The sequence below is a fragment of the Chanos chanos genome, chromosome 9, assembly GCF_902362185.1.
Source record: "Chanos chanos chromosome 9, fChaCha1.1, whole genome shotgun sequence".
Taxonomy (NCBI): Eukaryota; Metazoa; Chordata; class Actinopteri; order Gonorynchiformes; family Chanidae; genus Chanos; species Chanos chanos.
Genome location: NC_044503.1, coordinates 13,963,477 through 13,988,413, shown reverse-complemented (window position 1 = coordinate 13,988,413; position 24,937 = coordinate 13,963,477). Strand labels below are relative to the sequence as shown.

Sequence of the window (24,937 nt, the reverse complement as noted above, 5' to 3'; positions counted from 1 at the left end):
ACATAATGTGTGTTTGCATGTATAATTTGACCAGGAATAGACTATAGGTTGGGACTGACTGGCTCCTTTTCCTCCAACCACTGAGTCTTGTATTTATGATTATATTTTATGCTCGTATAAAGGATAAGTATTATCAAAATGACACATGAAGTATTTGGATTAAATTTGGCTATTTGTTAATGGGGTTGATAGTTTTTGTTTTGTTTTGGTTTTTTGGTCATTTTGAGTGGATAATCATTTGTTGTCGCTGCTGTTGCTTTTGTTGTTGTGACAGCCAGGGTGAAAGCTGAATAACCATAAGGCCCAGAACAGACAAACAGGGGAAATGACGAAAAAAACAGAGCAGTGGTGATGGCATTCGTTGTGTTGACTGCAGTTAAGAGAGAGAGAAAAAAAGGGGGTGGGGCGGTTATTACTTATTTTTCAATGCTTTATCTAAAATGAATATGAAGGATTGTAATAAATGTTGTATACTTATATAATTTTATATACATTTGTTGATATGTTTGAATATTCTGTTTCATTATTCTAGAATGATCAGTCGTTTTATATCGAAACATCAAATAAAACGTTCACAACTGAATGCAGGGTTTTAATTTAATATCAGTGTGTATTTTAACAGCTATTTTAAAAAGAAATGTTAATACACATCACATTAAAATCCTTAAATGTTTTATGTTTGGCTACATCGTCTATTCCCTTTCAAGAGCCCAAACAAAGACTTCAAAATTCTTCTACATTCAGTAGAGCGCCGCACACTCGGTACAACCAAACTTGACCATCATGTACACCGAGCTTAGGGATGGATACAAGCCAATCAGAAGAAGCGTCATGTGCTGCTGCAAATCTGTGCGTTTTCCCTGCAAGGTGCATTCATCGTTGAGGAGATTATGCGGTTGCGCATTCGTGAGTTGATTCCGCAAAACCCTGTGCCGCGTCGGGCTTTTTTTTATTTTAATTTTTGTCTTTTTCGTAGGTAGGTAAAAGTGCACGTATTTCTTAAGAGAAATATCACTTCAAAATATTACTTTATTCAAAGAGTAGAGGCGTGCTTGGGCGGCGTACCGCCTCGAAACCTCGATGACCCCGTGTCTAAGATGAGTTGCTTAGATAGGTCGCTGTCAGCGCCACTTTGTTTTTGTTGATGTCGTCAGCGGCCGCTCTGGAACGACGTACAGTTTTCAAGGATTAAATGTGCGTCCGGAAATAAAAAACAAACAAACAAAAAAAAACGAGTGGGACACAAACTCTAGATTCAGGATGGGAGGACTACAGCACTGCGTTTTGTTATTTCTGTTGCCCATTGCGTTTGGCATAGATTTTCAAGAATTGAAATCGTCACAAAACGGGCATGCCGTGCATGAGAGAGTCCCTCTCTCTGCAATAAGGCATATCAAAGAGAGATCAGTTGCAGATCTTTCTCTCCTAAAACACAAAATCGACAAAAGAAGCACCGATCCTAGAGGGGACACCTGTAATGCTCTACAGGGATATGAATCCAAGTTATCCAACAACACACACAGTGTAAGTTATCCCGGTGACTCGGGTTACGCGCCGGTGCATTAATTGTGTTCCGTGTTGTCACCGATCTTCTTCTTTTGTTTCGCAGTCTTAGCCTGTCATTTTCGAGTTTTTAAAGGTTTTGGCGTAGAGACGATGGATGTAATTCGTCCACCATTTACTCTTCATACGAATCTGTTAATAGATAGGATACAATCAAACGGACAGTTCATATCTGCAGTATGAAAATTGCTGAAAAAATACATTCGTTTGTTTTGTTTTTATGTTGGCCGGCTTGTTGAGTGTTCATATTCATGAAGGTTCCTGTGCTAGTCTTATATAGGTCCTTTTTTCCTTTTTCTTATGCCAGAGCTTTTGGTATTTTGGTCAAATATAATTGTAGTATTTCGACATCCACATCAACTCTAATTATTAGTAATTTAATTTCTGTGTAAATGATCGGTTGAAATGCTCAGGGGACTGGAGCTTTATCTGAAAGTAAGTGTACACGAAAAACAGGTCCATCTGCATGCCACCTTCATGCTTTGTCACCTGCAACAACCACCAACTATTATTATTCACCTCTTTAAACAGGTCAAGCTGTTTTTGAATATCAGATTCTAGCGCAATGCAAGAAACCTTAGAAATATATTATGGTACTAGATTATGAGGATTTACTTTCGTTTTTACAGTTTTGAATATTTCCTGGTTTTTAAATATCGGGATCATGGGCTGGGCGCACCATGGCTATTCAGGCCAGTCTCGACCATCTTGACTGACAGGTCTTTGAAGAATCCAACTATGACACCTGAAACTTGGTCTTTGTTTCAGAATCTTGATGTTGCTCAAAAAAACAATGAATACATATTAGTCATGTTAATTTTGCTGTTTTTAAAATGTATTCATTTAATTGTCTGTGTATTTGAATGGGTAAATATATGTGAATATCTTGGTCAGGAGTCAAATAGTGTCTTTCCTTCTGTTCTTGCAGTAGGCCTATATATATACAGCACTAGTGCTGGCCATAGATTGGTCCCTGTTTTCATGTGGTCTTTATATAACATGCAAAGATACGTAAGCACAGAAATACTATTCAAGAGAAGAGCTGCTTGATGAGATTACAGGCTTTAACTCTTGCCCTCGAAGTAATAGTTGAAGCTCAAGGTTTTTGTATGTATGTATGTATGTATGTATGTATGATGTGAACGTATTTTATGAAAAGTCTCAGATTAAATCCTCTATGTCAGTGTCACAGAATCATGGTAGCATTTTCTGAACTTTCTAGTCATAAAACATAAAGCATCATGGTTAAATGATGAATTTCATTAATCAGAAAATCAAGTGTTTACTGTTGTATTAGGACTGCATACTAAATAAACCCTTATGGCTCATACCTTTACTGTCTAAAAGTGTAAATTTTAAGCAGTCACTCCCAGGATCTTGCTATGCTCTGATTTTCTGCTGTTTTAACTGTAAAATCCTATTGTTATTGTGGTTTATATACATACAGAATAGTCCAGCGCTTGTGGCTGAGGCAGTGAGAGGCCTTATAGGCTACAGGGTACCATTTATATTTGGCTAGTGACCAATAACTTGAGGTTTATATTTGTTTTACATGCTCTCATTCATCTACTCAGTCTGAGTTTAAGAGAAAGTCATTCCCCTGTATGTTCCTCTTTCCTGAGCCTGAAACCATAAGGCTGAAATTTCACCGTCGCTTCCTTGAGTTTTTACAAACATGATATTTAACACTAATTTATGAACTAAGTCTTATTAATTTAGGTGTGTTTTGTTTGCAGTATACCTTCAATGACTTGAGTGGATCTGTGTCGCTGGCCTGGGTTGGAGACGGCACAGGGGTGAGTGTTTAACTTACGCTCTTTAATCGAGTTACTGCAGTTTAGTTTAGGCAGTTCAAAGGGATGAATAAGAATCTAACTTACTGCATGTGTGAGTTGTCAGTTGTCTATAATTTTCTGTTAACAATTCAAAACACATTGATTAAATTCCATTTACAATGAATGCGTTGACAATGAAAAGTCCCCAAGCCTCCTGTTTACTGCAATTGACAGTGACTTGCATTATTTTTACAACATGCAGCAGATGTTTATATCAAAATTATGCTGCAATGCGTAAGATGGCTTCCCCAACTTCCTCTTTTTAAGCTTGTAGTATTTTGTCATGGTTCTGAATTGATTTGTGCTGATGGTCTCAGTTCACTGAAAAGACAGTAAAAACACATTGAAGAAAATTGATATTCTGTAGGGCAGTTGAGGGTTTGGGTAGGGGATTAGGTTTTTATGCTATAGACTATACATTTCTCAGTCATACTGCATATATGAAGTTGTCAAACTGAAAATGCAGCATCAGATCATTTCTATCAGATGCCAGTTTTCTCTTCTTCTTGGTTTACTGCATCTGTTAACATCTTATTTTCCACCAGCTGTTTTGCACCAGTGGTACATTTAGCAGCGAGAGTGATTATGACAGTTCTATGGAAGATTCTTTAAAGTCAATGATGTTCAAGTGCTCCTCACTGAAGGCTGACGATTGGACTTGCTTTTCCTCTCTGCGTGTCTCGCATCTTTGCTATACTTAAATTATAACTCCAGTTCACTCAGTCCAGAACCCTGGGACTCCCTCTAATGACCAGCATTCTACTCCGTTACAGTTCAGTTCTGTTGCTATTCAAATGGGCTGGTAGTGTTACCATTATGTCCCTTATATCCCCCCCCCCCCCCCCCCCCCCCCTCCTGTCTTGCTTGGTCAAAGGGGACGGCTTGAAAATGTAAAGTACTCTAAATAGCCACTTTCTCTCTCCACAGGTCCTCTTAGCTCTAACAACATTTCAGGTGCCCCTTTTCTTGCTCAGACTTGGCCAGTCTAAGCTGTACAGAAGGTATGCCTCGTATGTTTCACCTGTAATTAGTTGTTGTTAAATGTCAGTATTTGACCGGGTATCACATGTTGCGTAATAGAACCTTAAGCCTGATGACACCCCCTTCTCCCCCTCTCTTTTCTTTCAGTGAGAATTATGGAAAGTCCTTTACAGATGTCACAGACCTTATCAATAACACCTTAATCAGAACTGATTTTGGCATTGCCATTGGACCAGACAATTCTGGAAAGGTGGGGAAGATGCAGTCGTACTGATTCTGAAAAACCAAATATTCATCCAGTCTATATTTAAAGTGCACATGCAGTACACAATGGAGAGAAATGAATGGGCTAATGAACGCATTTTTAACATTACAGTTGATTTGTTTTAATGGCTTGTGTTGAGACCTTTTTGTATGCCATCTCAGGTGATCCTCACAGGAGATGTGTCAGGAGACAAGGGCTCCAGAATCTTCCGCTCAATGGACTTTGGCAATAGCTTCACCCACACAGACCTCCCCTTCCACCCATCCATGCAAATCATGTACAATCCCTCCGACTCCAACATCCTAGTCTCCATTAGCATCACGGTGAGCAAGAGCGTCTTGTGCCTGTCTTTGAAACTTTCATACACAGCTATATACCAGATCGACAAGAGCAAAATAACTCTTTCATTTGGACATTATTATTTAGTGCTATTTTGGCAGTTCCATGTTTCAGGGCTTAACCAATCAACCGTTAATATTGCTGGTTGATTAATTATTGTAACACAGCCTCTCAAATGCACAAGCTAGCTGGTAGGTAGTTTACATATGCTCCTTTTTCTCTCCTGATACTGCTTTATTTACTTAGCTAATGAGCACTTCATAAAATTTGTTATCTATATAGTGTGTATTGTTAGCTCTTATATCACTACTTTGCTTGTGATGAACCTAATTACCACAACCCTTCATTTGACAGTGTAGAGAGTGTTGGTGGAGATCCAAAGTTAAGCGAGCAGTATCTTGCATTTAGCACATGGCTTGTCGAAGTATTTTCTAAATGCTTTCTCTTCTAAGTAGTGTTATTCTTAATGGAGAAGTTTGACCTTCCTCTTGACACTAGCACTAACATATTTGTTGCAGAATGACCTCTGGTTGTCAGTGGATTTTGGAGAAAATTGGAAGAAGATCCATGAGACTGTGTGTGTGGCAAAATGGTAGGTTCTCACCTAGCAGACTTTGTTTGGAGAACTCATCAGGGTTTAGCCAGCTTTCAGTCACCAACAGTAAACACACAAGTCATGCTCACTCTAACACCAAGGCTAGAAATTCAGTGCTGAGTCATTTTGTTCACATGACAGCCCAGAGTTAGCACCAGGTGAATATTCTTTGTTATATTTATGTAAAAAAAAAAAGAAAAAAAAGAAAAAAAAAAGAAGAAGAAAAAGAAAAAACAACAACAACTGATGCGTGCTCTTTTTCCACCCTGCTTTTCTGTTTCATTTAAAATGGCAGAGCTCATTTGATGGGTAAATCATTGTCCTGGACCTGTAGTAAAACTAAGCCCAGAAATTTGACTATGTAGTCACTGTGTAACAAAGAGCAAAGAAAAAGCTCTGTGTTGACTCCGGTGTCACTAGTTTAGGTCTGTGTTATTTCCTGGTGAGTAGTTTAAACATACACCATGGAGATAAGTTTGTTTAACACACATAGTGAGCTTCAGCATCAAGGGTGTTTAGTAGAAAGGACTGTAAACATTGTGACCCATACTTCCAGCTTCTCACTTAATTTTTTTTTTTGCTTTTCTGTGCTTCACCTTCAATAGATCGGTCAGCCACTCAGAAAATAGGTCAGAGTAACAGGCTGTGAGATTCCGACACGGAACTCGAACAGCCTGGTGAAAGTACACGTTTGAAAAAGCAAGGTCGCGTCTGAGTGCACGTGACAACACACTCACGCTGACTTTTCGACATTCGGCAGGAAGATGGCAGTTAGAGGCGGGTGTGGCTCTATTTAAGTTCAGGATGAGTCTTCTCTAAAGGAGCACTACAGAAGAACTGTGTCAGTGTTATACTTTGCACTTCAGTTTAACTGATCTCAAGCCTGTTTAACTGGCTTAAGGATCAGACCTTACAACCAAGGAAAGCTCAACTAGATCAATGGAACCGGCCATTCCTAAAAGTATTAGTCATCGTTAAATATATCCCCTCTGATTTATACATAACAAGTATGTATACTGGTGTCAAAGCAGCACCTAAACCCTGCTCTCTTATGTATGCTGGTACTATTTTTATGGCTTAATGTGATTACTATCAGTCTCTAACATATAATGACCTCCCTTAGGGGTATGGACAACACTCTGTTCTTCACTGCCAACCTCAACGGATCATGCTGTGAGTCACTGATATAATTAAAATGGTGTAAGGAAAATGGGGGGTGGGCGGGGGGGGGGGGGGGGGGGGGGTGGTGTTGCAGTTCTCTTCTAACTGTCTAACTCTGAAACCTACATACACAGCTATGATCAAGTCTTTTCTGAAATTTATCAGCTATGATAGTGTTCTTAGAACTAAGTGCTTTTTTTTTTTTGGCCTCTTGCTCTGTGGCTCTATGGCTTTCAGATGACAGAGGGATGCTGGTGCTTAGAAAGACAGCGGACTATGGAACCACCATTAAGACAATAGGAGAGAAGATCTACTCCTTTGGAATTGGAGGACGCTTTTTGTTTGCTTCAGTCATGTCTGGTGAGGTATGCGTTGTTCAAATTGATCAAAACCGCAACTATACGTCTATGTGTCAGCTACTGAAGATGTTAAGCGCAGTGTAGTACATAGTACCATTTAGTGCAACTTGTTAAACAACAGATATTTGTGATTTTATTTTGCTCTTTATTTGTTTATCTCAGATATGCCATGTAAATGATCGGTTGTGAAGAATGTGTGTGAAATTTGTGGGATTTGACTGTCTCTTAGGGCACTCTGCGAAGGATCCATGTGTCAGTAGATCGGGGGGAGGCCTGGAACATGGCCCAGCTTCCTCCTGTTGGCCACGAACAGTTTTATTCCATACTGGCAGCCAATGACGAGATGGTCTTCATGCACGTGGATGAACCTGGAGGTCAGCGACTTCACAGTATAATAAAGTAGCTTTTGTCCTTTTCGTCTATAATAGGGGATCGTCAAAAGAATCTTTCGGTTTTCATACCTAAACAAGCTTTTCAAACTTGGCTATGTTTCTTATCTGCCATATGGTCATTAAAGTGGTAGTTAACAGTTTATGTTTTCTTTTTGTCTGTCTCAGACACGGGCTTTGGCACCATCTATGTGTCAGATGATCGCGGTACTGTTTACTCCAAGTCTTTGGAGCGCCACCTCTACACAGCTACAGGAGGGGACACTGACTTCACCAATGTCACATCCCTGCGTGGGGTCTTCATGACCAGTGTCCTAGCTGAGGGTAAAGTTCTGTCCCACGTGACAGAGAATAGATTGTCTCTTCTTATTTTGTCTTTGGCTGAAATTTTGTGGCGCTGTCTGTAAAAGAAGCTTCCTTAGCATGATCTTTGGGTACACCAATCTGAAAGAATGTGTGTGTTTTGAATTGGTTCTGATAAGGGATATTATTTGAGGTTTGTTAAATGGTATTATCCTCTCTGTATCTCCCAGATGACTCTGTGCAGACGGTAGTATCCTTCGATCAAGGAGGGGAATGGGTGCCCTTGCAGAAGCCAGAGAATAGCCAATGTGACTCCACTGCTAAAGATAAAGAAATCGTAAGCAGCATCCTGGAAAATAAACAGACCAATTTAGAATAATCCAAAATAACCTCAAAACCTACACTTACATTAGTTAGTGTTAAGGGAATGAGAGAATATACACAGAGCAAGAGACAGCATTTTTTGAGTTGGCAAGCAATTCCAAACTATGTAGTCATCCATCTGTGTGTTTGCTTGTTATGTTTGAGAGAACGGTGCTCTTTCTCTCTGCTTCTTTGTTTGTGTTTGTGTATTTATCTGCGTTTTATCTCCCTGCAGTGCAGCCTACACATCCATGCATCGTACAGTACAACCATGAAGCTGAACGTCCCGATGCTGCCTCTGAGTGAACCAAATGCAGTGGGGCTTATTCTAGCTCATGGTAAAAGATGCCCGCACGCACGCACGCATGCATTCAGACGGACCCTTGTGCTTTGTTAACTGCCTATTAAGCATTTGTTCCAAATAGAGTTTCTTGAATGTAGTCTTGTTGGAAAATTGCAGCATAACTGAATCACAGGATTATTGAGTAACACATTTTCCATTTAAACATTTACGCTTCAGCTGTTATGTGGATATTATTTTAATCATGTCAGCCCAGCCCGTATTTGCTTTGTTTGTCTTTTAAACGTTTCCCCGAAGTGGTTGGGCAGCAGCTTATTTGCTATGCCAGTCAGGGTCTATCTCATAAAACAAACAAACCTTGACATGTTATATTTTAGAGATAGCTTGTTGAAGTTTTATGGGTCAACATAGCTTAAAGGGAAAGATCTTCTGTCGTCGAATGACTCATCAAAATATTATGGCTGTAAGAAGTTTGTACACAAATAACCTAGAACAGTCAACACGTCCAGTACCTTTGAACATTGTGCTTTCCTCTGTTTTGGTTTGGCTGGAGTTTCACGTGGTAACAACTCTTTCTGTCATCCCACACCACCTAAAGGCAGTGTTGGTGATGCAATCTCGGTGATGACCCCAGATGTGTATGTGTCTGACGATGGGGGTTACTCGTGGCTTAAGGCCTTAGAGGGTCCACACCATTATGCCATCCTGGATTCGGGTGGCCTGCTTATAGCAGTGGAGCATAACCCTTACAAGCCTATCTCCAAGGTCAAGTGAGTATCAACACCAAGTCAGATCAGAGCAAGCTGAAAAAGACCAAAGAGCATCATAGATTTAGCAAATAAAACTAAAATAGTATATGTAACTATCAGTCTGAATTATTTCAGAGGGCTACCAATGTTGTCATGTGTTCTCTCTCCTTGTTTTTGTTGAGCAATGACATGTGAGAATTATTACTTAAATTGTTAACAGCTTACTATGTCACTTTACTACTTGAGGTGAGATGGTAGGTGTGTCCCTATCCCAGTTACTCTGATAAACAAAGAACAGCTTCCTTTACCAGCACAATGATAATTCATCAATTCATTTTGGAAATGTCATGTCCACTGGAACTTCTCTCTGTCTAAGAGCTCATCTCTGTGCTTGTTTGCCGTCCGTTAGGTTCTCCACTGACGAGGGGCAGTGTTGGCATGAATACACGTTCACCCAGGATCCCATCTACTTCACGGGCCTGGCCTCAGAGCCTGGTGCCCGCTCCATGAATGTCAGTATCTGGGGTTATCGGGAGAACATCTTCAGCCAGTACTGGGTCTCAGTCACCATTGACTTCAGAGAGCTGCTCACTCGAGACTGTAAGTCGCGATCAACAGTCGTGAAAAGGTTTTACAGAAAATATATGAATTTTTTATATCAGATGCTTAATGCAATCAGATAGTGCTGACAAACATTCAGTATAATATGTAAATATATCCAAAGTTTATACATTTTTATATTAGACGCTTGACATATTAAAATAATGCTGACATATAATACGGTTATCAAATGGGATTGTTTGCGCTGTAAGCAGGAAAGCTCATTAGTACCTAAAGAGGCTGTCAAAAGAACGTGTCTGTAACACGGCTAAAATACTTCCAGGGGTTTGATTTGATTTGACCTTGTGTGTCACATAGGTGTGGACAGTGACTATGTCCAGTGGCTGGCCCACTCTGATGACATCAGCGACCCTAATGACGGCTGTATGCTGGGCTTCAAGGAGCGCTTCCTGCGTCTGCGGAAAGATTCCGTCTGCTGGAATGGACGGGACTACGAGGTGACCAAGGAGCCCACACCCTGTCCTTGCACCCTGGATGACTTCCTGTGGTAGGGCCCACATTTCGTTTCTATACTTAACTTTTAACCTTTTCATCTGGGATCAGTCAGTACATCTGACTCAGATCAGATTCAGATAGGGTGGGGAAGACGAATCTGAGATCTGGTTCCGTACAGTATCAGCAAACTGTCAAAATGGCACTATGCCCGCAGGCCGTGAGTTACTTCTGAGACATGTTGCCAAAAGTATCGGGTTCTTTTTTTCCTTTGTTTTGAGTCCTCATTCAAGAGGGCAAACAAAGGTTAATCCTCGCTAACGTTTGCTAACAGTTTCGTTTTGAGGTGGCATGTGGCCACCAAATAGCCTTAACAGCTGTTGCTGTGCTTTTGCTAATTTATTATATCCTCTTTATTGTCTGTACTGGATAACAGGGAGTGTTCTGTTTGAATATGCTAACAGTAACTGTGGAAAGATAGCATCTTCTTCCTCTTCTATTTTGCAAGAATTGTTTTGATTAATTTTTTATTAATTTGTTATTAAGCATTTATGTGGCATTTAAGAAGTGTAGCATTAAAAATGTAACATTCTGTTCATAATGATTATCCTTAAGGTTTTTCTTACGCCTCAAATGCTAAGACTTTGGGGCTAATTACCCCAGTGATGAGAGACACGCTAGTCCTTGAAAGCATCTTTCCCTTTCACAGTGACTTTGGCTATTACCGCAAGGAGAACAGCTCCATTTGTGAGGAACAGCCTGACCTCAAAGGACACATTCTGGAATTCTGTATTCATGGCAAGGAGGAACAGCTACAGACCAGCGGGTAATGTTTTCCCAGCATACCCAGTCTTATGTACTTATCAAACCATGACATGAGTGTGTGATACTGATCTTGAATACTGTACTTTCTCATGTTAATATATAATTTGTCATTTGAGAATCATTTTAGAAGCATAGTTAATTAAACAACCAAAAAAAAGGGTATTGGTCACTGATTCTCCTTTGGAAAATTGGAGATGAGACAGTTTCTTTGTTCTCTGCTCTTGAACGTCAGTTACCGGAAAATTCCTGGAGATAAGTGTGAAGGTGGAATGGAGCCTGAGAGAAAAGTCATTGACCTCAAACAGAGGTGCATCAGTAATCTCCTGGATCCACAACTACTGGTAAGCCATCACCATGCTGCTCTACGTGTCATTTGGGGAAACAGCAAAGTGGTTTTTAACTTTCTTTCTTGCCATCTTCCTTCCTTCCGCAGAAGGATGGCCGGCCTGCCGGTTCTGCTGCTATCATTGTGTCAGTTGTAATCATCTTGATGATCAGCGTTGTGGCTGGAGTTCTCTTTGTCAAGAAGTATGTTTGTGGTGGAAGGTGAGTCAGTCGGTTTGCCTCGCTTCCTGAAGAAGAATGATCTTGTTCCACTTGAATGTACTCTGTTCAATGCGATGCTGTGTTACTTAGCTATTACTTTATTCATGACCCTGTCGCAGTATCTTAACAGATCCTGTTGACACTGGTGAAAATGTCAACATGTTGTATCAAATGAAATGAAATGAAATGTTGTCTTACTAAGAGAATCTACATCTATGTTCCCTGAACGTGTTAAGTAACGCACTGTAACATGCTGTTGTAACCCTGTCACAATGTGAAAGATAGAAAATTTTTATGGACAGTCATGTAAATTTTATCGGCCATCTTGCAGGTTCCTGGTCCACAGATATTCTGTGCTACAGCACAACGTTGAAGCTAATGGGATTGAAGCAGGGGATGAACCCCTGGATACAAGTGTAACTGCACATGGCAGAAATGGATTCCATGACGACTCAGATGAGGTACAGATTGGTAGATGAAAAGGCAGTCTGGTTTACATTTCACATTTTTTATTGGAGAGATTTACTTCTGAATTAGTCTTGTGTAGATGGACTTTAAATTTTCATAATTTCCACTTTTTGGTACGGAAAGCAGTATAGAGTTTTCACTGGTGCATTTAAAAATAGCAGACTGATCAGGTTTATTTAAGTTTAGAAGCTTTCTCACGTTGTTCAGTGATTAGTTATGATTAGTGTCAGTCAGTTTTAAAGCACATGATCTGCCTTTCCTAAAGAGGAAGTCTTATCTCTGAGATGCATATGTTCTTTTATTTAACCTTTCATTTTGACTTGCTAAGTTGTCTTTGTTCTCTATTCGCAGGACCTTCTGGAATAGACACAAACACTCAGCGGGTAGAAGCATCAGGAAAATTTTACATTTTATTGACTCCTAGCGTCTTGTTGTTGCTTCCAGCCCTCTCTTTAAATTATGCCCTGGCTTCCTACAACTCCGGCTTAATTGTCAGCCTGCATTTCTTTCATTCATATGACTGGGAGTGGATTCAACCCTTATTGCTCTCATCCTCAAGGCATCTCGTGAATGTCACCGTTCCAGACACCAGTAAGGCCAGACCTTAGCCTGAGAGTCGACGTTGCTATTTTTACTTTACAGTTCTCAGCTTGAAGAAGCGCTCCGCTCTGTGGAGGACATAGCGTGTTCTTTCTCTGTATCTGTACATCCATCTTTTGGTAGGGGAGGACAAAATAATCTTTGCTCTGCTGTTTGTATGATGGAATGAGCAGTTCTTTGATGTACGTTCACTCGGATTAATGGCTAGTTACATTACTCTGATGAAAAGCCCCTTTACTGTAGATTGAGAAAAGTCTTTTCAAAATCCCAGTAGATTCCTCACAATAGGTGTCACCTCAATTTGTATTCTTTTGCTAAATGTCCAATACTACAGTTAGATAATAAAGCCTTGATGATTCTTGTTATAAGCAATAAAATGCTTAGAGATACAGTGTATCAGCAGCAAATCAAACTAGGGTTGGTCAGTTTCTGACAAGAATAAGATACTAAAAACATGTTTTACCTGATACTGTGCTACTGTGTAGAAACATGTTTTCCTGAAGCTTGAATTCATAGTACAGAATGCAACATACAGTGATCGTGAGTTTTTTTTTTTTACAGGTTGAGACCAGTAGGAGTCAGAGTTGGTCTTAGCCTCACATTCTCTCTGATAATTTTTGTAAAAGAAAAAACAAAAACAACCATTGCTCATTCAGTATATCGCGCTCGTTTTACTCTGGATAAGACACGTTGAAATATAAAAAACAATATGTATAGACTAAGATTTATTCACGTAAATCTAAAAAATAGAGCACAACTGTAGTTTTGTAGATATAGTTCTTCAGCTGTTTCTAGCCAAAAATGATTCTGGCCCTAAATTACTTCACAAAGGGCACTGTTGTTTTATAAGCTAAGAAAGTTTTGTGGTTTTGCACTGTGTTGATAACCTGGAGGAAATGGTAGAACTTAAGTCTATAATTGAGGATTAAAGAATGGGGTTTTTGGCCTAAATACACTTCTTTCATGCCTAAAATGAGCCATCTGAGTGATTTTTATTTTGGCAATAAAGACAGAATGGAGTACAAGTAACTGAAATATCAAATCACTTTTTCTATGGGGTTTCCATTTTCTTAAAAAATATTTTAGGCTGTAGTGGTTTGTGCTCTCTTTGTTGTGAAGAATTTACATTTTTTGCATCCCAAAATTTAATAAAATACCTGGTCCTTCTTAGTTACTTCTTGGAAATGAAAAACAGTATCCATTGGATATTGATATTTTAACAGATCCCACTATTTCTTATGAGAGTGCTAAGTATTGCGTGTTCATTCAAGTGCCTACCATGAAGGTATGGTGTGTGCCTTCAGTTGAAACACAAAGCTCCTATGAAATAATTGATTAAGCAGAAACTGATCTCTGTATCCGATGTCTAAAGGAATTGCTTTTGGTGTGACAAATGGTGTAGAATGCTTACCCTGTCCTCTGGTTTGCTCCAGGTAGTGTCATTGGATCGTTTTTCTCTCTTTTCCTTGTTTGGCTGACAAAACTTAGCAATATTTCCATTTTCAGTGAAAACCACCTAAAGAGCAATCACACTCTCTCACACAAACACACAATAAATGTGTCCTCTTATCAATATCTGAACAAAATAATTTCTGTCTTGCTTCTTTAGCAAAAAGACTACTCTTTTTTTTTTCCATTTGCACTGGGGGAGGGGGGGAAGATAGGCTACTTCTGGGTACAGTGGCTGCAGCACAACGTCAGACATGAGTTAATAAACAGGCTTTTTTTTTGCTTGATATTTTTGGAAGTGTCAGAGTAAAGCTGTTTAAAATCGGTGTACATAGCATCCATTAAGATGTTTCTGTAAATATAAAACTGCTCAGACTTTGTATCAGCTGTTTTTGCTCTGTATATTTGGAAAAAAAAAAAAAACTTGGTCGAAAAGAATAAACCGACTTGTCCCTTTCAAAGCCGTCTTGTAAATGCATTTGTCCATTATCTTAATCAGGGATGCATCACCACTTGCTATGCAGTCTTGTATGAAAAATGGTGGTCCTTTGTTTAAAGTTATTATAGAATATGCTATATATAATATTACAGAACATTAAGATTACATTGTTATTAAATAAGCTGTTATTATTGAAAGACTTAAATGTGCCCTACTGAACTGGAGAACTGTTTGCCTGCGTAAGTACAAAACGCATCAAAGACTTCAGTCACAATTCCAAATGTTTTTTTTAATTATGCGAACATTTATATCAGACATATACTCAATCACAGTAAGTGATACTAACAACAATAGTAAATATCTGTACATATAATTTTGGAAAACACTGAATTGCCATTTTTGAAATTCAGCTTTGACTGTTTATATTAAATAATTCCATATAATGGAATTAAGAAATGACTGAGAAGCAAAATGCCTTGAAATCATTAGCAGTGTATGTGCACGATAGCCTCTCAGACTCTATACAGAAAGTTCCCATCACTGTCAAAAAACTCCCTGCCTCTCTGTTCCACTGGACCCAGCTTGTTGGGCAGTGTTCTCATAAGATTTTCCAGTTCCTCCTCTGTCAGAACCTCCCCATCCCAATTCTCATCCTCCTCATGCTCCTCTTCTGGTACTGCCTCCTCAGTGGCCCCAGCACTGTGTTGCTTCTCATTAAGGTTCTTTGGAGGTGAGATCTGCCCAGGGGCTTGCACAGTGGAGACCTGGGATGCCACTCCTGCTACTGCAGTAAGCCTATCACTAGAGGGCAGCAGTCCTGTTTCATTTTCTTTAACAACCAAGTTGCTACTGGTCAAGGGCATGATGGAACCTTTGCCACTTGAGGGAATTAGAATGGATTTGGCACTCTTGGGCAACAGTTTTGTGCTTTGGTCAGCTTTACCACCTGTGAGGGATGACTGTCTGATTGTGGCCAACACCTTGGCATCCTGCCGGAGCTTTCTTTCTCGAGCTGGCGTGAACTTGCTTCGGAGGACTCGATGAATGACGTCAGGGCTGACAGAGAAACCCTCCGCTAGTTTCTTCACTGTCCACTCCTCTGGAGATTCTTGTTTCAGGTATCTGAATGAATAACCAGGCTTTACATTACGACTTGGCTGACATGCACAGCCTTAGGTTCTGGAAGGTTCCAGAAAGCATGAAGCACTAGATCAGCACATAATAAACAGTTGAAAATGCCATAGCTCAGTACCTGATCTGCTCAATGGCATCCCAGGTGAGCTCCCGCTCCGGTGGACCGGGATCGCTCATTTGCCGCTTGATCCTGTGGAATTTGGAAGCCTTCTGTTTTCTCCTCTCTTCCCTAAGGAAAAGGATACCAAAAATCAAAAACAAAATCGGCAGATACTTACACAGAGGGTAGTCTGAGTATTATGGGTATTCAGTTTGCTCATGTTAATCTGATCAAAGGCTCACTGGATAACTATTTCAAGCTTCTCCTCCACATCTTCGAAATCCGGGTCCATCTCAAATCCATCGGAAGTCCATTCAGAGTCCATTTGCTGTCTGTGTTTGTGGTCTGTGTTAGTGGGCTTCTGATTTTGCCCAGTCCACATCCGGGCATTTCGGCTCATGCTTCGACAGACCCATCCAGGCACAACATGGGGACTGCCAAGCTTGATCATCACAAAATAGGCAGCTCGGAAGGACATGACTATACCTTATTTTATTAACTGCAGACTATATATTGGAAGAGTAGATGTCAATCTGCATCTGGTAAAGAAAGAAGAGAGTCCCCCTCTTACTATGAAGGACTATGCTCATGTGTTTTCAGACGCCGCAGAATAATCCGCGGACTAGTTTATCAGCAATTATTTCACATACATCTTTCTAAATGAGTCCTACCTGAGAGCTGGTCTTGTGTTACTGCAGCTTACTCCATTTAAGTCAAGTGTTAATTGATATATGTAAAGCTGTTACTCAGCAAACTGGCACACAGACTTCTTCTGAGTACATATGACCAAACCGTAACAGGATAAACGTTGATATTTTGCTGCCTATATTCTCAAGTACACGCTGTGCGCAGTCCCCTCTGTTTAAACCGGAAGTACTCACTGAAAGTGCGTACACTTCCAGGACTCCGTGCTTGTTGCTCGTGCATGGGGCTCGTGCTAGTACTAGGCGCGAAGCTGGTTACATTTCCGAATCGGATACACTCGGCTTCTCTCGCGGATCACATGCAGCAAGCCTGCCCCTTTCTTCTCCGAGTAGTTCATTTGCGCCATTTTGTCCGCACACTGTGGTGATTGGGTTTTTGAGATCTGTACTGGAGCCAATCAGAGGGGTACCGGACAACGGAGAAACGGTAAAGGGTGCGCGACTCGAAGGGAATGGTGGCTGACAGCTCGGATTGGTTTGTCAGTGACCAACCAAATTAGTAATTCTACAAAATACAGAAATCAAAATGGTTACACTGTAAGAATGTGTGCGACATATTTCTGTCAACAGGGCTAAACAACTACACGAGCAAGCTAGTTACTTGTTAGCAGAGTAGCTAGCCACTACTTGTACCTAGTTTAAAACAAAGCTAAGTGTTAGTCTGGCTATTTTGGAAATAGGTAGCCTTCTGGGAATTTCATTTGCAAAACTTAAAACGAAAATGCGGCTTCCGAGCGTTTGCTTTATTGAATGTTTCGATCCATTGTCTGATTAACTAACAACCGCATAAATTGTATCGTAAAATGTGTCGCATATGTGTTCATAGCATGGAATTTTAGGTTTCAGTTTTGTGGACTGTAATTGGCTTCTTTACAGTTCCAGCAACCATGCTTCATCACGGCTGTGAGCTAACTGGCCAGTTATCCAATAAATCTATCCACCGTATGATATTGATCTTTGCCAGCTTGTCTTTGTTGTTCACGAAAGTGCGGTTTAAAATAAATTGTTTTCAATTCTATGCTGATGTAAAAGCGAACATCGAAATCTCAATGGCACAACAAAATTATAAATGATATTTGTCTAATGGTTGAATTAGTAGCGCTGCTTAACCGGTGTGCTCGTAGCAGTTCACCCGATTAAAGTTTTTCCCGGTTAAAGAATTCATTAGCTACATCATTAGTTACTTTATCCACTTCACAAATTGTTATAAATCACACATTTGGACTGGAGCAAAGTGAATTTAGATTCTCTCTCTCTCTCTCTCTCTCTCTCTCTCTCTCTCTCTCTCTCTCTCTCCCTCCCTCCCTCTCCCTCTCCCTCTCTAGATAAGGGCTATTTGTAAATAAAGATGGAGCAATATACCTCCACGGCGAGTGGGGAGCAGCAGATAGTCGTACAGGCTGCCAACGGTCAAATTCAGCAGCAGGTGAGCAGAGGTTCTGTGAATCTTGTTTTGTACGTTAATGCACTCCAAGACAGTGAGAGTAAAAGAAAATATGTATGCTCTCCAACTTCTGGACAGAAAGCCTGGATTTGGTGTAAGCTTTATGTGGAAAATTGAGTGAAAGACCTCTAACATCCTTGCAACTGCAAAATCACGTTAAACTCGTATTCCCAGTCTACTGCACTCTTTGTATCAATATCAGGAGCAGATCTGTAAGTTGTGTTTGTTGACCTAGGAGTTTTTAGTAAAATGTCTGAGCAGAAGAGCAGCGTAGAATCACAATAGTAATGTGGGCTTGTTTGTAGGCACAGGGCACAGTGACTGCTGTGCAGCTTCAAACTGAGGCTCCTGTCGCCACAGCAACTGGCCAGCAAGTGCAGACCCTCCAGGTAGTGGTGTGAACTCTGATCTTGTGATGCCATTTTGCATCTCATGCACGCCATCTGTTTGTTGTAAGCATGCCTGAACCTGTATTTGTGTTGACTCCAGCATGGGTCGAGTCAGCTGACTGGTTCGTAGCTTGTGTTGTTCATTCCCTTGGCCGTGAAACTGCGATTTCTTTCTGGAATGGGTTTGAGTTGCGCCCAACAGAAGCCAGAATAGCGAAAGTGATGTCATTAGTGGAAAATGATCCCCTTGTTCTTTTCTTCATCGGCGTCAGTTTGAGCTTATTTTCTCGTCTAGAACAATGCATGGTGTCCCATTGGTGTATTCACAGCAACTGTCTGTCCGATTGGACCACTGGTCAAACATATTAGAACTGAGCAGTCAGATATATGGGAGATACTCCTAATATGCAGCACATGGCCATGTTAAATTGCATTGGCTCCTCTGACTTCAGCATTGCCCATCGTGCCTCACGCTACTGCATTCAGCATGCCACCCCCCCCCCCCCCCCCCCGTATCTAGTCACTTGTGTAACTGCTTGTACAGCATAAGTGATCATTTCCTGCAGGTTCATGCAGCTTTGTAGCTTAGCAACCTGTACAACATGCCATTTCCACTAAATTAGTCACTGTCTTAACAGAACTGCTCTGCTTTGTTTGCTCACTTCACTGTGGCATGTTTGGTTGTCTTTGTGGGAGCGTGTTGTCTTTCTGAGTGCCTCCGTATGCTAACTGTATGTGTGTTCTGTGCCGCTGCAGGTCCAGGGCCAGCCCCTGATGGTGCAGGTGAGTGGCGGGCAGCTCATTACCTCGTCAGGACAGCCAATCATGGTGCAGGCCATGTCCGGAGGCCAAGGTCAGACCATCATGCAGGTCCCTGTGTCTGGAGCCCAGGGCTTACAACAGGTGAGAGAGAGAGAGAGAGAGAGAGACCTTCTCTGACAGTGATTGTGTGCTTATGGAGACAGTGACTCAGAGATGTCACACGTGCTTTGTACACATTCGCTGAAATGAGGCAAAGGATGTTTAACTGAGACAGTTTCTACCACACACATTGGAACTAGCGTGTGAGACTCCAAAGTGTTGCCATGGCAACCAACACACTGAAGCCGTTAAATGAGCCAGTTAAAAAAGTGGCCATCGGTTGTAAGATTTAACCGCAGGTTCACGTCAGAACACTGGAGAAAAACTCCTCATTTAAAATGGGAGTAAGAACGGTCAGCAAGACCTGAAAGATCTTTCGAGAAACCAGTCTTGACTGACAGGCTTTCCCCGACTCCCTACTTGCAGATGGTCCTGGTTAAATAATCATTACAGGGACAGATGCAGCATTTATTGTTGCCACAGCTGATTCACAGTCAGTTAAATCCTTAGTCAGGACTCTGGGCCTGAGCTGCAGTGTGTTTTTCAGGTCACAGCACAATGCAATAATCCCAGAATTATGGACGTACTTCAAATGCCGTCTCGTACGATGTTTAAGTGGTCTTTATGTGTTGTATATGTTTGTCCTCTAATTCTGTTTTCTTTTTTGTCATTCTTGATGTGGTGCCTTTTTTCTATGTTTTTCCATAGTAACTCTTTATATTGATAATAATATATGTCTATGTCTGTGTTTGCGGTTTCTGTGTGTGACAGATTCAGCTGGTGCAGCCGGGGCAGATCCAGCTGCAGGGGGGGCAGACACTGCAGCTCCAGGGTCAGCAGGGCCAGGCCCAGCAGATAATTATCCAGCAGCCTCAGACGGCCATCACCGCAGGACAGAACCAGGTCAGACCTGGTGCTCCTCTTCCTGGAGCTTTAATGCTGGAGCTTAAATCAAACACAGCCCATATTGAATTGCTGCTCTCTGTGTGTGTGTCTGTGTGTGTGTCTGTGTCTGTGTCTGTGTGTGTGTGTGTGTGTGTGTGTGTGTGTGTGTGTGTGTGTGTGTATTCTGTCTACAGGGACAGCAGATCACAGTGCAGGGCCAGCAGGTGGCCCAGACAGCCGAAGGACAGACCATAGTGTACCAGCCCGTTAATGCAGATGGCACTGTCCTCCAGCAAGGTGGGTACATTCTCATTGGTTTTCCCAATACACACTCATTCAAACTGACACCTCTATATAGGAACTGGGGTAAAAAAAAAATGAACACAGATATTCTCTGTTATCCAGTTACGAGAGCGTGCCCTTTAGTTGTGTATGTTGGGATAGCACCTTGTCTTGTATAGCTTGTTTTGTGTAGTCGCCCAGTGAGGAGTCAGAAATATGACTAGACTGTACTGCAGCTGAAATGGGAGCCCTCCTTTCAGAACACTATGCAATCCTACACAAGGCATAGTCCTGTTCTGGGAAATGAGCCTTTTCACGTTGAGGGGTACTGAAGCCAAACAACGCCAGTGATGTTTAACAGGGACAGGCAGTACTCCAAGACCTCACCACTGAAAAGGAATTGAGGCATTTATTCACCGCTCGAATATGGGGTTTCATCGTGATATTTAAATGAATGCTGATTGGCTGTCTTTCCCAGGAATGATCACCATCCCAGCTGGTACTCTGGCTGGCACCCAGATAGTTCAGGCAGGGGGCACCAACACCTCCACCACCACCAACAGCGGGCAGGGTACTGTGACCGTCACGCTGCCAGTGTCTGGGAACATGGTCAACGCTGGCGGAATGGTCATGGTAAGACCCTCCAATGAGGTACCTACAAATCCTTTTACTCTTTCTCTCCTCAATCACAGGTGGGGGTTGCATGCCGTGATTTCTCTATTCATATCCCTGTCTTTCATTCTTTCTCTCTCTTTCTCTCCTTCTCTCTCTCTCAGTCTCTGTATATCATGTCTGTGCCTGTGAGACAAAGACAGCTGTTGTTTTGGGGTTCTGACACATTTTGTTTTTTCAAGCATTAGTCCAAACACTCAACAGGTAGAAGTAAACCACCCACCTGTTGTTTTGTGTCATGAACGTTTTCCAGCTAATATTTTTTTTTTTCTAATTTTGAATACTTTCTTCGTAATATCTTTTTTGTTTTTAGTACATTTGTTATTACTGTAAAAATGCCAGCTTGACAACTTGAATTACTTAGGAACAGATTTGGTGTGGTGTTGTATGCCCTTAAAGTTATATGGTTGTTTTTTTTTTTTTTCCCTTTTTAAACAATTAATTTGCAATATCCCATTGTATATGAAATTAGTCTCTGGCGCTAAATTAAGCCGCATGGTGCCACGTGTCCATTTGTTGCAGATGGTGCCCGGTGGAACCACCGTGCCTGCCATACAGAGAATTCCCCTGCCAGGGGCTGAGATGTTGGAAGAGGAGCCACTGTACGTCAATGCCAAACAGTACCACCGCATTCTCAAGAGGCGTCAGGCCCGTGCCAAGCTGGAGGCAGAGGGCAAGATCCCCAAAGAGAGGAGAGTAAGTTCAGGCACGAGCCAGAGACAGTCGTTTGCTTATTTGTGAGGAGAATTAGCAGTAGCCGCCGATAGGTGAGGAATGGTGTGCTTGTTTTGTTTCACGCTCTGGGAAATATGGCGTGTGCTTTTTTTTTTATCAAGTAAAACTGTTTTACAAACAAATGAATAGTATCTGTTGGCCTTTCCAGGGACAGCTATGTTTCACAGCTGGTTCTTGAAAAACAGAAAAAGGGTAGAAGAAAACAAACTGATTGCATTTATTAGCCTTACGGTCTTAACTCCATTTTCTGTTAATTGTCTGACCTTCTCACACGGCAGAAATACCTCCACGAGTCTCGACACCGTCACGCCATGCAGCGTAAACGTGGCGACGGCGGCCGTTTTTTCTCGCCCAAGGAGAAGGAGCTGGCCCTCATGCAGGTGAGAAGCTTACAACTCCGCCCCGCCTCGGACCTCATGAGCTCTCATTGGCTGTCTGAGCATACCCCACCCCTTGCTTAGACCCTCTTCCTCACTGCTATTGGTGACTCTTCCAAACCTGCCTCTAGCTTATTGGCTGGGCTTTGTTCCAGTTGAGCACTTGCTGCCCTGTGCATAACCTGCACAGGTGGAGAGACTCCTCATGCATAACTGCATGAAGTCTATACACAAAGCTCTGCGAAACTACACATTAAATGAAGAGTAGTGATTTGTAGAGACTCTTGTATTAGACCATGACTGTCCATTATCCTTGACCCAGATTCTCTGTGTGTGTGTGTGTGTGTGTGTGTGTGTGTGTGTGTGGGCTTGAAGCCAGAGGAAGCCATATAAAGCCGCACGGCTTTTGTCAGAGGCCTCACTGCTGCTGCAGCACAGTGCGTCTGGATAGTGTGTGTGTGAGAATGAGAGTGTGAGGGAAACAGAGAGTGCATAAGCTTAGTCATTCTTTGGCCGATAGGTTTTTCTAATCTCGTCTGGGTGCCCCACTGCGGATCAACGGCACCCTTTTTTAGTTTTGGCCACAAAAACTGACAGGTGCTGTTAGGAGTGTAAATATAAAATGTCATGAAATATGTGGAAAGTTTCTGTGTGCAGAAAAATGACTGAGGAAATATATATACCACTTAAATACTAAATAAAAATTATTCACAATCTTTGAAAAGGAAACAAGCCATAGAAGTGGTTATGTTTTCGGATACAAATTTGAATTTAAGGAGAATGAAAACTATTTCGGGGGATGTTAGCTGCTTTTTTTGTTTGTTTGTTTGTTTTTTTCGTTTTGTATTTAATATCGTCTTTTAGATTCCTCATATGAGCAGTGTCATTCGCTGGTGCATTTTTCCCCTGTTGTAGCTATATCCTTGCTTTTCTTGCCTGCTTTTAGCAGCTTCGAGATCCTGACTCATCCTACATTGTAACTTCACTAAACCTTTAGAAACAGTAAAAATATAAATGCGTGAAACCTCCCAGTGGAAATCAATTATATCTGTTCAAAATCTGCTTAATACTGCAGTACTTGCAACGCACAAAACCTATTAACCACTGTTGTTATGCTTTGCTTGACCTGTGTCCACTTCCATTTTGTCTTGTTTGTCAATTTGTATAGTCAATCGTTTCTACAGTTCGTGTCTCTACGCTTCAAATGCCATGTGAGAGTCTTGTGATAACTACATTCCCTTTTGTCTTACATAGACTAGTAAACGTAGGTGGTCCACTCAGAGATTTAGAACAGTATTATAGGCTTTGTGACAGGTGTGTCTGCAGTCTTCCATTCTGAGATAATGTCCTTTTCATCAAAATGTATAAAAGGCCACATATGTGTTGTTGGCCTTGTCTTGCTTTCAGTGCCTCTTGCTGCAGTGCATGTCTGTAATTCAGCGTGTTCGTGAACATTGTCCTGGCCTTGCAAGAAATCGCTGACTCAGATCTCATGTATTCTCTGCTATTCTGAATTTATGGACTCGTTCTCTGCATGAAATATGACTTCGCCTCTCCCCCCCCCCCCCCCCCCCCACCCCCACCCCGACTCCTATTCCTGTAGGAACAGCAAGACCAGGTCCAGGCTGGTGACGAGGCCGTCGCCCAGATGATCCGCGTGTCGTAGCCTCGGGCGTCTCCGCCACCTCTGCTTCGGAGTGACAGCAAGCACCCTTAAAAACAATGTTTCCCATGCCTTAAAACGCCCCTCTCCAATGCACAGATCATCATCTCAGTCAGGGCCTCGCCGTCGACCATCGTCTTCCTCAGCCACATGAAGGGCCTGCTTGCGTGTCCTCAGGATGGAATCGCTGCTGGGACAGAACCATAGCACGAGCCTTCCCTCAAGCGCATGAAGAGTATAAAGAGACTGGAATCTGTTGGGAGCAATAAGGATTCCAATAGAAAGTGTGTGTGTGTGTGTGTGAGAGAGAGAGAGAGAGGGGGGGGGGGGGGTGCCTGTGATTTTGCAACTTAGAAGATACCTCTCTGTGTTGTGATTTGTGAGTCACCAAACAAATGAGACCCAGATCATTTAAATGAGCATCGATTTACTGTGTGATCTGTACAGTATTTTATGATTGGTTGAGTCGTGTTATTTCTTTCGACTGTGTAGTCTTTATGGTGTGGAAGCCAGCTGTAGTGAGTGTAAGCCATAGTCCAGCAACTGAGATTTTTTTGTTTTGTTTTGTTTTGTCTCTAAGATTCTAACTTGTACAAAAAGGAAGATTGTTTAAAAAAAAAAAAAAAAGTTATGTATTGTCTTGGATCTAATCCCTGAGTAACTGTAAGGAGGACTCTAATTCTTATGTATTAGCTCATTATAGTCCGGTGTCGTAAAGTGTGTTTTGGCTGTTTTGAAAAATGATTTCATCCCTCAGTTTAGAAAAGAAAGGGCAAAAGAGCACTGAAGAGATTTCTGAACCTGGTAGAGCTTAGTCTTTGGGGTAATCCTATGTTTAATGAAGTCAGTCAGTTTTGTACTATCCACACTGTACAATTCCTAATTTTTAGAGTAACATTTTTGATACAAGATTTCTTACGCAAATGTTTTTGTTACAGTTCCAACTGCATTCATTGACCCTCCTGTGTGTGCACCACGTCTTCCTTGTTCAGCTCCCAGCTTTTAAACTTAAATCTTTTTTGACGTTCCTAATACTTTCTCATTCTTGAAGGCGAAAAATACTTTATGAAAAATTAAGTTAGACTTTGAAATCTCTGTAATTTATTGT

At 41.5% G+C, this 24,937-nt stretch overlaps 3 protein-coding genes across 4 annotated transcripts; 2 read left to right on the top strand and 1 right to left on the bottom strand.

Annotated features, from left to right (window-relative positions):
* The first annotated feature begins 1,260 nt into the window (after positions 1-1,260).
* On the top strand, positions 1,261-13,258 carry sort1b (sortilin 1b). The gene is made up of 20 exons (XM_030784123.1): positions 1,261-1,524; positions 3,300-3,359; positions 4,326-4,399; positions 4,527-4,629; positions 4,806-4,967; positions 5,502-5,575; positions 6,702-6,751; positions 6,977-7,104; positions 7,328-7,472; positions 7,656-7,811; positions 8,021-8,127; positions 8,389-8,491; positions 9,053-9,224; positions 9,613-9,803; positions 10,122-10,311; positions 10,966-11,082; positions 11,314-11,422; positions 11,515-11,627; positions 11,959-12,088; positions 12,447-13,258. Exons 1-20 carry the CDS (start codon positions 1,261-1,263, stop codon positions 12,459-12,461), a joined length of 2,463 nt encoding a protein of 820 aa, XP_030639983.1. The 3' UTR covers positions 12,462-13,258.
* Positions 13,259-15,033: 1,775 nt separating this feature from the next.
* Positions 15,034-16,507, bottom strand: ngrn (neugrin, neurite outgrowth associated). The gene is made up of 3 exons (XM_030784908.1): positions 16,060-16,507; positions 15,836-15,946; positions 15,034-15,705 (listed from the first exon to the last, which is right to left on the bottom strand). Exons 1-3 carry the CDS (start codon positions 16,293-16,295, stop codon positions 15,096-15,098), a joined length of 957 nt encoding a protein of 318 aa, XP_030640768.1. The 5' UTR covers positions 16,296-16,507; the 3' UTR covers positions 15,034-15,095.
* A 366-nt stretch (positions 16,508-16,873) lies between these two features.
* nfyal (nuclear transcription factor Y, alpha, like) lies at positions 16,874-24,136 on the top strand. 2 transcript variants are annotated; one of them, XM_030783963.1, is made up of 10 exons: positions 16,874-16,948; positions 17,847-17,947; positions 18,271-18,354; positions 19,111-19,257; positions 19,987-20,118; positions 20,295-20,397; positions 20,861-21,033; positions 21,577-21,750; positions 22,068-22,169; positions 23,770-24,136. In XM_030783963.1, exons 2-10 carry the CDS (start codon positions 17,870-17,872, stop codon positions 23,830-23,832), a joined length of 1,056 nt encoding a protein of 351 aa, XP_030639823.1. In that variant the 5' UTR covers positions 16,874-16,948; positions 17,847-17,869; the 3' UTR covers positions 23,833-24,136. The 2 variants fall into 2 exon arrangements, with proteins under 2 accessions (XP_030639823.1, XP_030639824.1); XM_030783964.1 differs by lacking the exon at positions 18,271-18,354 and having other exon boundaries at positions 20,861-21,015.
* Positions 24,137-24,937: the final 801 nt, after the last annotated feature.